The sequence below is a fragment of the Sitophilus oryzae genome, unplaced genomic scaffold, assembly GCF_002938485.1.
Source record: "Sitophilus oryzae breed Bouriz unplaced genomic scaffold, Soryzae_2.0 scaffold_395_pilon_pilon, whole genome shotgun sequence".
NCBI classification, from domain to species: Eukaryota; Metazoa; Arthropoda; class Insecta; order Coleoptera; family Curculionidae; genus Sitophilus; species Sitophilus oryzae.
Window position 1 is genome coordinate 1,482,374 of NW_022146968.1, and position 13,831 is coordinate 1,496,204.

The 13,831-nt window shown below is 32.1% G+C and overlaps 1 protein-coding gene across 1 annotated transcript in view; it reads left to right on the forward strand.

Annotated features, from left to right (window-relative positions):
* The window catches only part of LOC115885527 (peptidyl-prolyl cis-trans isomerase CYP95-like), a 541,467-nt gene that overhangs the window by 319,119 nt on the left and 208,517 nt on the right, over positions 1-13,831 (forward strand). The window contains exon 8 of the mRNA XM_030904483.1: positions 175-375. Coding sequence (XP_030760343.1) covers positions 175-375 — 201 coding nt within the window. The remainder of the gene's footprint in view (positions 1-174; positions 376-13,831) is intronic.

The window sequence follows — 13,831 nt, forward strand, 5'->3', positions numbered from 1 at the left end:
CCTCACAAATAATTTTGACATGTCTTTCCGAGTTTCCATAATTTTAACTGCAAGAAAGATATTAAGGGTGGGAAGTTTTAAAACTGACACAGTGTATATATCATTGTAGAATGCTCTCAATCAATTCAATCGAACTCTAATATAATATCTTAATATATTATCAACTTATTACAGGAGAATATGGTCCAGAGCAGAGAAGCCCACGGGGAAGTATTGGACCCGAAAATGGATGCGATCCGAATAGGAGTCCAAGGGGAAGTATTGCTACTAGAAACAATTTAGCAGCTGATGTGCGCAGCTCAAGGGGCAGTCTAACATTAACCTTTCAAGAACCTCCGGTTAGTGAACGCAGATCCAGTGCAGATAACCCTTCAGGTAATTTACGCAAAATTCTTTAGCGGCTTATTCATTAAAAGCAGTCAATGACATTTTATTTAGTATAAAAATTCTTACTCTCATTCGATATTTCACGTGAGTTTTTAGAGTCTATTTTATAAGAAATATTTGATCATTATATTATTATTATATATTATTTGGTAGATGACAAAATATATACTGTGCTGTTAAAAATTAACCTTATGAACAATTTGTAAACAAGGCTTAAATATATGATATGAAAAATAACTGCATCTATCAACGACCTAAGATATTCATTCCAATGCGTAATACATTGAGAACAGAATGTGCTATAAGAAAAATCATACTTTAGTTGGATATGTTTATTACTGTATATCCGTTTGTCATTGAAGAGTACGATGTTACAAACAATACACGTGAACAGGAAAATTGGTTTTTTATTTTTTTTTTGCTTTAATACCTTTATAAAGATTCCTTTTTTACACTTCGAAACAGATTCAATTAAGTTCAGAAATAATATTTCTAAAGCGTTAACGGATCATACCAAAAATCATGAATCAAATATAAAATTACTCTCGTTAGTTATGACCGACAGTGCAGTGAAATATTATTATTTTTGTAGCCTATCCAAATTTTCTGAGATTATTTTGTATTATTTATGTTTTTCCTGAAAACAACAATTCTTTATTATATTCTAGATTTTTAGACTTTATGTTGTTTGATCCCAAACAAACAACATAAAGTCTAGAAATAAACCTTTTCTGATCGAATTCTAGTCAAAAAATTTAAAACGTATATAATTAATAAAACAATTACAAATACAAAAAAACAGTAATAACTCAAATAATAGAATAATAATCTAGTTGACCTAAAGATTCTACACATTCTACATATAGTTTCGAGATTATTATCTCGAAGAAATAACACGCAATAAATAATTCTAACTTTCAATAAAAAGTTTCTTGATTATTTCATTCTTTATGTTAGTTTTTGTTCTGTAAGATTATATTTTATAGTATGTATAATATCAATCTTAACTGCATGGCTATATTCTCAATCTCATGCACCATATCGGCAAAAGTTATGTCTAAAAACTCAAAACAAAAATGAGAAGAACAATGCTATTTTTTGGAACTTAATTTTCAATATTTTATAACAAAAAAATAACTAAACCATATCAAGGCCACTGATTCTTATCTGAGTAAAATGTATAATGGGTAAATTTTAATATAACTAACTTCTATGAAGGTAACCTGTGCCTGTAAAATGTTATTATTATTATTTATTAAATATATAAATGACGTGTTGAAAGGAAGATTATATCACAAACAAAGGCACATAGGGTAGAGGTCACACAAACAGACTGCATTCGGAAACTGAAACAAAAAGAAAATAAAAAATAGAAAGTTGAGCATTATAATTTAATTCTATTAATGTTTAAAAATATCATAATAGTTTCTATTAATTTTTCACTTGGCTTAGACAAAACTGTAAATATTGATAGTGGAGTAGGAAAATTCATTTCAATAAATTTCTGATATAAATCCAAATTAAACAAAAAATTTATAGGACATTCTAAAAAGATATGATTTAGGTCTTCAACAGAGCCACATTCACAGTATAGATCTTCCTTCACTTTAATTTTATATAAATGGTTTTAACATTGAAAATGTTTCTGTTATCCTATATATGGGAGCCCAAATCGAATTAAAATGCTACATTTGCCACACCATGACGTCATATACACATCGGGACAGGTCAACTCTGTGTATAGGATTTTAACGTGTAAGACAGTGATGTAGGCAGCTTAATGGCAAATCAAATGTATTAAAAAGAGAAAAAAGTTGGGTGGGTATGGGTGGGTACATTTCTTCTGAGCGGTTTTGCCAGATTTTGCATCAAAATTTCAAACCGCATGAGTAGACGTTTCAAAAAAATGTGGCATCTAGGGTTGGATCTGGATTTTCGACAATTAGTTACTCATTTTACTACAACTGTAATAGATTACATTTAGCTTAGATTTATTATCTTCATTTCAGTAGTATACATGAACATTTTTAACTAATAGTTTATTTTATTCTAATTTCTTTAAGACTACGATAATATACTGGTCGGCAAGAGAAAATCTTGGGTCGTTTATTTTTAGTCATCATTTACCTACATGTCTAGAAATTGAATCGCTATGGCAATCTTGTAAGTCGGGGAGAAAATTATTACCTATCCACTTAATCATAATCATAAATTTAACATAGTTTATTTTATTCTGTTCTTTAAGACTACGATATACTGGTCGGCAAGAGAAAATCTTGGGTCGTTTATTTTTAGTCATCATTTACCTATCCAGCGAAAGTTAATCCAGGAGCTCAACTTCATACACAACTTGGGAAAATTCTTGCTCTTTTCTCTTTGTTCATTTTATACAATCACAGAGTTTATAGACTCTGTGCACGACAATCGGCACCCAAGCCGTGTGTACATTATCAAGTTATATCATTAAATAAACTAACCAAAAACCATATGCTGTATTGCATTAAATAGTGCAAATTCTGTTGTCGATATTCTAATCAGTATTAAATAATAATGGGTGAGCCAGTGTGAGTGAGACATTAAGTTGATCTTTTGTTAAATTGCATTGGTATAACTTAACACAATGATGAATCGTTTTAATGTTTCATATATACACCTCCATAATTATTTAATCTGTAATCATACTGATTACATTGTTCGACAACAGAATTTGCGCTTTAGTACGTTTGGAATTAACTAGATTATCTGTCTTATTATGCAACTAGGGATGTACGTGTCTGCGTAATAGAGCATCAGCATCTCTCTCAATATCATGTTGTACTGAACACGTTGACACACGAGAATGTGTACGCTTCATTAAATAAACTAACCAAAAAATATGCTCTATTACGTAGTTACATCCTCAGTTATAATAGGACCGATAATCAATTAATTTACATAATGCTTGTAAATATCACAAATACTATTGTCAGCCGATCCGGATTAAGTGGATGGTAATAAACTTCTCATTTTCTCCCGTATTTTATAGTCTTTTTCTCATTCAGAATATCGTATTGTACTGAACAAGCGTTAAAGGCTTTTCATTCTTTCATACACGACAATCGGCATACAAAGCCGTACGTTGTACGTTTTATTAAATAAATTAACCTTTTTGTTTATTTATTGATTCGTTTATACTTCGTCTTATATATTTTGTTATACCACCAGTGCTATAACTAAAATTAAAAAAGTCAAATTTTAAAGTAGAGTTCGTTGAAATATATCTATATTATGAATGAACTCTTATCGATTTTAATAATTTAAATTCGCAGTAATTGCCATGTGTCATGTTTTTTATTATTAGTAATCATTTCTGCGGATAGCTGATAAATTAATCTATTGTCCGATTTCAAATATGATTATAATATGATGTTCAAATACCATTTTGTATTTTTTGTATTCATAAAAACATTTTTTTAATACTTCTCTGTCATACTGATCCATCAATAAATATTTCTTACGTGTTGCAGCAGACGAGCAAAATTTATTAATTTTAGGGTCCCTTTATATTTACTCATCCTGATTCCATCAGCATGGCCGCTGATGAAGCGGGAGGTAGACGTTCGCTTTCGGTCATAGGCGTACTGAAAACTAAAATTTCTTATCCTCGTATTCAGGAGTATAAATAACAATAAAAGGATAAAGATAAGTAAAAACTTTATACTATTAAGTTTATTTTCAATATTAAAAAAATTGAGTAGTAGGAAATATTATTTCATAATATTATGACATGATAATGTGATAAGTGTAGCGTTTTTATTTTTTCTTTTTTATAAATTCCAAATTTTAATATTGCTGACACCATCTATTTCGCTAGATGTTAAACTTCCATTCAATTACAGGTGGCGGTTCCTTTCCATAAAAAAAAAAATTTTCAGAGTATAGACGATAGAGTTCCTTAATTGCCTTTGGTCATATGACCTGTCGTTAGAAGCTTCCGTTTTGAAAAAAGGAGGAGAGCTTTCCGAGATCGAGATCGAAAAAGACGCGTGGTTTAACGTCCGACGAATCTCAAGAGAAAAAAGGGCTTTCTGAAACACTTTCCTAACAGTAAAGAGCACGAATTCATCCAAAGTGGAATTTGAAATCCTGTAGAATATACTGTTCAAATTTCGATTAATGTTTTTGGCCTTTTCAGAATGAATGCATTATTCTGAATTTTCATTTATTTTGATAATGGTACGATCGTGCATTACTGGTTTGGATCAGCATGTAGTTTGGCTATATTTTTGGAAGGTGTACAGCTGATTTTCAGACCTAACTGGCGTATAAAGTGACGTAAGTAATTGGCATATGAGTAACCACTTTTTGAGACAGTATTGTTATGACTCTACATTTATTCTACTGATATCGAAGACTCCTGCTACTATCGAAGAGTCTACATCCACTTCCGTTAGTCTGGGGCACCTGCCTACCTATTCACATTCATAAATAAAGTAAAAATACAGATAAGTTCTAGTTCTTACACAAAATTATTCCCTAAATTTTTTTACTTTGAGATAATATTTTGAATATCTCTGTAAATTGTTGTCATTTATTCCATATATTATAGTCAAAATTTACCTTTTAGTTAACATTATAAGTCATGCTTTATTCTTAACATTTTTGCTTTAGTATGATCTTTTTATGTGAGAATCAACTAACACAGTTCATTTTTTGAAGGTTGTGTACACGACTTGGGCACTGAAACATCATCGTATTGGTGCCATAAATTTCACCTGTTTATATGTACGTAGTATAGTATACTGGAGAGAACTTAACTAAATTTGAGTTTACTTAAAGTAACTAACACGATTTCATTGGGATAATTGAAACTGGGTTTAAACTGATTGATAATTGTTCGTTTTTAAATAAATGTTCAACGTAGGATAGTTATATCTGACTTTTATTGTAAATTGAATAATAGACCCTTATTGCTGTTGATTATTTATTTAGCTATTTCATGATCAAATTTTCTTACTGGTTTCTTACTTTTACCTTTTCATACCCAAAGTAAGTGGCGCCCTTTTTACTGTCTTTGACCATTACTATTTGAATACTTAACATCAATTTAGAATCTTTGCAGCCTATGCATTATTACTTTTATTTTTATTATTTAACAACATTATTAAGTCACCACAGGTCACAAGCCTTACCTACAGACCCAACTCTCCTCTAACCCTGAGCAACGGATACCTTTTTCTTTCTGTTTGAGGTGATGACAGAAAGAAAAGTCATGCACAAATAGAAGAATAAGAAGTATATGACACTTCATCACGTGGGGCTTTACTTGGTTTAATTGAAACAAACTTAGTTTAAATTGGTTCAATTGAGGCTGGTACTTCACTTATTTGGTAGACTTTGTAAAATAATTTTGTTAAGGCTCAAATAAATTTTCTATAAAGGCAAAGGCCCCATAGTTTTGAAATTTTATTTTCACATTATTTCTGTAATTAAATTCTAATAATTTCAGTTCAACAACAATTTTTTGTTTTTATAAATTCTTGAGGGGTGTTTGTTTATCTATTTAAACCCAGATAAATAACCCAATACGTATTTCTGACTACATTTTTATTGACGTTTTCGATTTTGATTTAAATACAGGGTATGGATTTATATTTTGAATATAGAGGTGGACATAATTTAGTATACAGGGTAGCGTTGTTAGTACTTTGTAAAATTTTGGAATTTGTTTTTGAATATTTAGTCTTTTGGTTTTGACATTGAACATAATTTCTTTCTGATAGATTGCGTCGAGTCATAACAGCTTTTGTTAAAAATTAGTAAATTTTTCTGAATCATTTAGTCTTTAATATCTTATATAACTGAATTACAATGGAGAAAGAATCTTTTAAAGTTAATCATTTACGACAAGTAGAATTAGATTATGAACTTCTTATTAGGGGTATTAAGACATCTAAAAATGTTGAGAGTAAACGTAAAATTTTGTCAGGTCTTTTAAGTAGAGAAATTAATAACCCTTTTTGTTTAGTTAATATGGAAAATTATCCTCTTTTGATCAAGAAATTTTCGAAATTAAAGCAACTTTAGATTCGATTTCTTTGTCAATTTCTGAATTCGAGGGTGGAGTAAATGATTCAATGTTTAAAATTATAAAATCTCGTCTTGTACATTTAGCTGGTAGAGATAGAAGAGACAATTTTAGATGAAAATCGTGCTGATGCAGGGGAACTATTCAAACTGATGTTTATACTAGTTGTTAACTTGAAGCTGACTTATTTTTTCAAAAATTTCTGACACAAATAAGAAATTTTAAATGTTAGTTCTGTCCCTTCAGGACCGGTTATTAATATACCTCCTATTGTGACTTATGTTGCTAAACCTTGTCAGTGTCAGACGGCCTATTAAATTTAATGGTAATCCTCAAGGAATTTATTTTCATTTTTAGAAACTGTTACTGAGCTTTCTGAATCACGTAAAGTTAGTGAACAAGATTTATTTTTCTTCCGCAGTAGAACTTTTACCGGGAATGCTTTTATTTGGTACAAGTATTAAACAACATGTTACAGATTGGAAATCTCTTGTAGAAAAGATTAAAGAAAGACTTTTTTGCCACGAGATAATGATGATAATATTTGGTCGCAAATTAAATCTTATAAACAACGAAAAATGAAAGTATTTTAATTTTATAGCAACTTTAAGAGAATCTTTTAGTAGATTAAGTAAATGCCCTAGTGAGGTTAAGATTAAAATTATTAGACAAAATTTACTTCTGAATACACATTACTCAGTTAGCTTTAGTTGATGTGTTTATCTGTGTCTGAACTCTCTAATTTGTGTAGAAAATTAGAAAATGCTAAACATCAGAATGAAAAACGATTTAGAAGTTTTAAATGAGCTTCTCAATTGAATACCACTACTGATTCTAGCTCGTCTGATTCTCATCGAGTACAGTTTTGTAAAAAAGTCTAAGAATGTCAATGCTCAAAACAAAAATAAAAATACTACTGTTCGGTCTGCTAGTTGTTCTGTAGCGTCGTCGTCTTCTACGGCCCTGATATGGTAAATACTTCTTCGAGCCACCCAGATCCTGAAAATTCAGGTAAGGAAGCAACCTCGCGTTTAGTTTGTTGGAATTGTTCTGGTCCAAATCATACATTTCATGATTGTCGGCAGAAACGTAAGATTTTTTGTTTTAAATGTGGTAATTTAGGTGTTAAGTCACCGGCATGTCCCCAATGTTCAAAAAACTAATTGGACGAACTCGCGTTTCTGGTCGTGCAGTTCAAAAATTCAAACCCAGAAATTTATTTTCAGAATCTGATTGGGAGAAGTGGTTATTATGTGTTAAGAATTTTTATAGATCCACCACTACCAATCATAAAGTTTTTCCTTCAGATATTTCAGATAATGATTCTTTTGTAACAAATTTCCGTTTTGAATATAGATTTAATTCCTTACTGACGCATGGTATGAGACTATGAAGCAAAAAAGATTTTAGCTTCATCTGGTTCATTTCCACAGTGGAAAATTTGAAGATGGTTTTCTTTTAAGTTTATTCCCACGTACAGTTACCATTTCATCAAATCTTCAAGAATGGAAGCAGGTTCCCCAATCTTCTCAACGTCGTAATATTATCGAATCGTGTCGCAATCCACGCCAACTTGTTCGCATTTTGGGTTTTTTATAAAGAACTTTATCGAGACTTCAAGAACAATTTTATTGGCCCAAGATGAGAGCCAAACTAAATTTGTTAGGAGTTGTCGTGTTTGCGGAGCTCAAAAATCTTCTAATATACTATGCCGTTAGGTAAGATGGGAAAAGAAAAGCAAGTTAATATGCCTTTTCAGGGGCCCAGTCGCTTTAGAATCAACATGGGTCCTTTTCCTAGATCAAAAAAGGGTCATAAGTACGACTTTAGTTGTTGGCGATTGGTTTTCGAAGGTATGTTATTCTGTCCGTTGCGTTCATCAAAATCTCCCTATATTGTAGAAGTATATTGAGAATGAAGTTTTCTACTTATGGAGTACCTCAATATATAATTTGTGATAATGGTCCTCAGTTTGTTGCTAAAGAGTTCAGAGATTTAGCAAAGAAATATCAAGTTCAGAAGATCTGGTATAATGCTGTGTATTCTCCTCAATGTAACTTTGTTGAGCGAATGAATAAAACAATAGGAACAGCTATTAGAACTTATGTTAAACAACATACAGATTGGGATGTTCAACTCTCTAATATTCAGTTTGCTTTAAACACTTCTAAACATGAGGTCACAGGTTTTTCTCCTTCGTTTTTAGTTTTCGGTAGGCATATTCCCATCTCTGGTAATTATTATGGTCAAGTTAAGTTCTCTGAAGATTTTGAAATTATGCCTGGCGATCGCAACTCTTACGCTTCAGAACTCAAAAATCTTTATAGTGTCTTTAGCGAAGTCCGTAAGAAACTTCATGCTGCTTACGAAAGAAACTCAAAGTCTTATAATTTGCGTAGACGTGATCTATCTTTTCAGGTTGGTGATTTGGTTTGGAGACGTAATAAGGTCTTATCAAATGCTGGTGTTAACTTTTCAGCCAAGTTAGCCCCTCGTTTTGTTTTATCTTCAGTACGAAAGAAAATTTCGAATTTAGTTTATGTTTTAGTAGACGAGGATGGTAATAACGCAGGCCGCTGGCATATAAAAGATCTTAAACCATACCAAGGTCACATGATTGACGACGATGATACAGGAAATGTCTCTACTACGTCACAGTAATTTAAATAATCTATTATGTCCGATTCCTTTTTAGGGTTTAGTCTAAAGGATACATAGATTATATTTTAGTTTTTTTAGTTTATATTAAAAAGTTATACAACAATTCGCTTATCGTTTTTACGGATTTGTCGCGAATCAGCATAACTATTGTGTTATTTAGTTTTTTTGCGTATATTTTCAGTATAATATAGTATTTCTATTTAGAAATGCGAGCATATAGCAGTATTTTTCTTTTTCCGAGTATTCTACAGATTACCTAATTTTGAGTAAATATTTTGTGGGATGGTAATTCTGTTAATCACTCATATGGTTTTGTGCCATTTGCTCCATTCTATGACATTCAGTTCACAAGAATCTGAAATTTAAGCAATTCTTGTATTTTGAGAACACGACTTCGTGACAAAACGAAAAGTTGTTATGATTCTGATTGCAACCTAATGGTGAGACATAGCTGACCTCATAACTTCGTAAGTTTACTGTGTATTGGGTATGATTGTGATTTTCTTTCCATATTTGCAATAGCGTTTCATAGGCTGGAATCCTATGTTACGGATATTTTGGGTCATTCGTGACAATCTTTTCTCTCTTCCTTTATATGTTTATCTATTGTGATTTCTATTGTTATTTTCCTTTCTTTTTCTCATACAGGTGAGTTACCTTGAATGGTTAACCGGTGAGCACACAGGTTGTGGCGAAGGTAGTTTGTTTTGGTCACGCCAAACTTACCTCTTATAGTGATCCGTAGCATGGCTTTTGTTGAGGTTCTTTTGTTGTTTGTTTTGTTCTCCGCTTCCTTGGGTGTGAGGGGTCGCATGACTGATTACACGCGATTTGTGAATCTTTCGTTGCCTCACACTAGGTGGGTTGAGTACGGACAATCAGCTTGAGGATTTCTTCAGGAACATCTGCGCTTCCATGGGATTCTTTCTTTCTTTCTTTTCCTATCCCATACTTTTAGGTTTAGATTTAGTTTTAGTTTTCATATATAGTTTATATGAATGTTTTTATTTGGATTATATGGTGATTTGACTTTCCCGATTGTGTAATCTCACTGATTTGACATACCGATTGCGACTTACCAATAGTGACTCCTTTATGGACGTGTGATACACGAAGTTATCATCCACCAAATTTTCATTTGAAAAATCCAAAACCCTGTACAAACTTAGTTTAGTTTTCCTATGTGGTGTTTGGGCGAAAGTCCTCTTTGAGGGCCTTTCTTTTTTTTGGAGGGGGGCAGTGTAGCGTTTTATTTTTCTTTTTATAAAATTCCAAATTTTAATATTGCTGGCGCCATCTATTCGCTAGATGTTAAACTTCATTCAGTACAGGTAGCGGTTCCTTTCCATAAAAACAAATTTCATTCAGTATAGACGATAGAGTTCACTTAATTGCCTTTGGTCATATGACCTGTCAATTCGAAGACTTCCGTTTTGCGAAAAGGAGGAAGGAGGCTTTCCGAGATTGAGATCTGAAAAAAGGCGCGTGGTTCAGCGTCCGACGGATAATCTCAGAGAGAAAAGAGGGCTTTCTGAAACACTTTTCCTAACAGTAAAAGGCACAGGTATCCAAAGTGGAAATTTGAAATCCTGTAAAGAATATTTCCAGAGCCTAGTTCGTGTTTTTTTTTGGCCTTTTCCTGGAATAAGATCACGTGTTCCGTTTTTATTTATTTTGATAATGTTTGATTGTGCATTACTGGTTTTGGATCAGCATATAGTTTGGCTATATTTTGGAAGGTGTAGCTGATTTTCAGACCTAACTGGCGTATAAAAATTGACGTATAAGTAATTGTATATGAGTAACCACTTTTGAAGACAGTATTTATGACTCTACATTTATTCTACTGATATCGAAGACTCCTGCTACTATCAGTCTACATCCACTTCAAATTTAGTCTGAGACTTTGCCTGCCTATCTATTCACTACGTCATAAATTAAAAAAAAATACAGATAAGTTCACTAGTTCAACACACAAGGTATTCTAATTTTTTACTTTGAGATAATATTTTGAATATCTCTGTGAATTGTTGTCATTTATTCATATATTATTATAGTCAAAATTTACCTTTTAGTTAACATTATAAGTCATGCTTTGTCCTTAACGGTACGTTTTACTTCAGTATGATCTTTTATGTGAGAATCGCTAACACGGATTCATTTTTGAAGTTATTGTACACGATTTGTTTCAAAGAGCATCATCGTATTGGGTACTTACATAAATTTCACCTGTTTATATATTATTAGTATAGTATACTATGAAGAGAACTTTAACTAAATTTGAGTTTACTTAAAAGCAACTAACGATTTCATTGGGATAATTGAAACTGGGTTTAAACTGATTGTTGTGTTCGTTTTTAAATAAATGTTCAACGTAGGATAGTTATATCTGACTTTTTTATTCTTGATGAACATAATAGACCCTTATTGCTGTTGATTATTTTATTTTAGCTATTTCATGATCAAATTTTCTTACTGGTTTCTTACTTTACTTTTCATACCCAAAGTAGAGTGGCGCCCTTTTACTGTCTTTGACCATTACTGAATACTTAACATCCAATTTTAGAATCTTTGCAGCCTATACATTATTACTTTTATTTTATTATTTAACAACATTATTAAGTCACCACAGGTCACAAGCCTTACCTACGAACCCAGCTCTCCTCTAACCCTGAGCAACGGATACCTTTTTCTTTCTGTTTGAGTGATGACAGAAAAAGTCGTCACAAATGTAATACTATAAAGTAAAGTAAAAGATTTGAAGTTAACGTCTCCTTTTTGCTGCAAGGGCTAATTTGGACGGGGCCTACTTTGTTTACGCGGAATCCGAACAGCGGTCCTCGGTCAATGACCGAGCAAGTGTCTAAATCGACTTACTCACGAGATATCCGATCCCATCCGGCCTCGAACCGGCGTGAATGAGCAGTATGTGTCAATATATTTTACACTTTTGCCTTTATTGGACAACAGCACGATACAGAGTTTGGTCACCCGTCTATCTACTAAGTATCGCCTTACGTCGCTTAACTTCGGTGTTCTAATGGGAACCGGTGTTTCGACGTAGCTGGACAAGACAGTTTGCCCGTAATATATAGCTACAGCCGTTATAACACTAGTTATACCACCCCGCATAAATTCAGTATTATAAATAAGTAATTTATTTCACACACCCCTTAAAATTGTAGCACAATTAGAATCATAAATACGATGCCCTTAACAGTTATATAATGTTTATAATGTTAATTTTAAAAGGTCGTTTACATAAAAATTGTTTATCTGTTTTTTATTTATAAAACCCTTGATCATAAAACTTTTTGATCATGTCGATGAGTTTTTTATATTGAGTATGTATGGGGCTTAAGAGCAGCGTGGTGAAGGCGTTGTTCCACTGTTCGCATCTTAAACATTGTCAGCTGTCATAAAAAAAATTATTATTATTAAAATTCTAATAAATTAAATTTTACAGAATTCATAACCAAACTTTTAAACTAAAAATTGAGAAACTTGTAATACTAAATCTAAATGAAAGAAATAAAATATTATTGCGCCTATGAATCAAGAGTTTGGTTTGGTTTGGTGGCGACACGTGCGAAAGAAGGGAATATGCATGGCTTCCCACATTTCGAGGAGGCAGGGGTGAGACCAATCCAGCTAAGACAAGTGGTGGGGAAGAATATGGCCGTGTTCAGGTCTAGGAAATATTCCTAACATTAAGGTTTCTAACTCAGGAAATACATTTTTAGAAAGCATATTTTGGACACACAATTTAGTGTGTGTATTTGTTGTTTCTCAAACTGGCATTCTAAAAGTATCATCAGATAAAGATTTTAAAAGAATATTTTTTGTTGGTAGATTGACCGTGCCAACCAGGCTTCAGGAAATTTTCAAAACTTCATCTGGCAACACTGACAGTATCGAAGTCCTAGAACGGTAGACATACTTTGACACATTTATCAAATCAGTCGGATTTTGAAAGGGGTTGGGTGTATATTCTACTGATATCGAAGACTCCTGCTACTATCGAAGAGTCTACATCCACTTCCGTTAGTCTGGAGACTGCCTGCCTACCTGTTCACTACGTCATAAAATAAAATAAAAAATACAGATAAGTTCTAAGTTCAACACACAAGGTATTCCCTAAATTTTTTTTACTTTGAGATAATATTTTGAATATCTCTCTGTAAATTGTTGTCATTTATTCCATATATTTATAGTCAAAATTTACCTTTTAGTTTAACATTATAAGTCATGCTTTGTCCTTAACGGTACGTTTACTTCAGTATGATGATCTTTTATGTGAGAATCGCTAACACGGATTCATTTTGAAGGTTATTGTACACGACTTGTTTCGAAAACATCGTATTGGTACTTATAAATTTCATTTTATATTACGTAGTATAGTATACTGGAGAGAATTTAACTAAATTTGAGTTTAAAGTAACTAACGATTTCATTGGGATAGTGAAACTGGAGTTTAAACTGATTGATAATTGTGTTCGTTTTTAAATAAATGTTCAACGTAGGATAGTTATATCTGACTTTTTATTCTTGATGAACATAATAGACCCTTATTGCTGTTGATTATTTTATTTTAGCTATTTCATGATCAAATTTCTTACTGGTTTCTTACTTTACCTTTTTCATACCCAAAGTAGAGTGGCGCCCTTTTACTGTCTTTGACCATTACTATTTGAGATACTTAACATCAATTTAGAA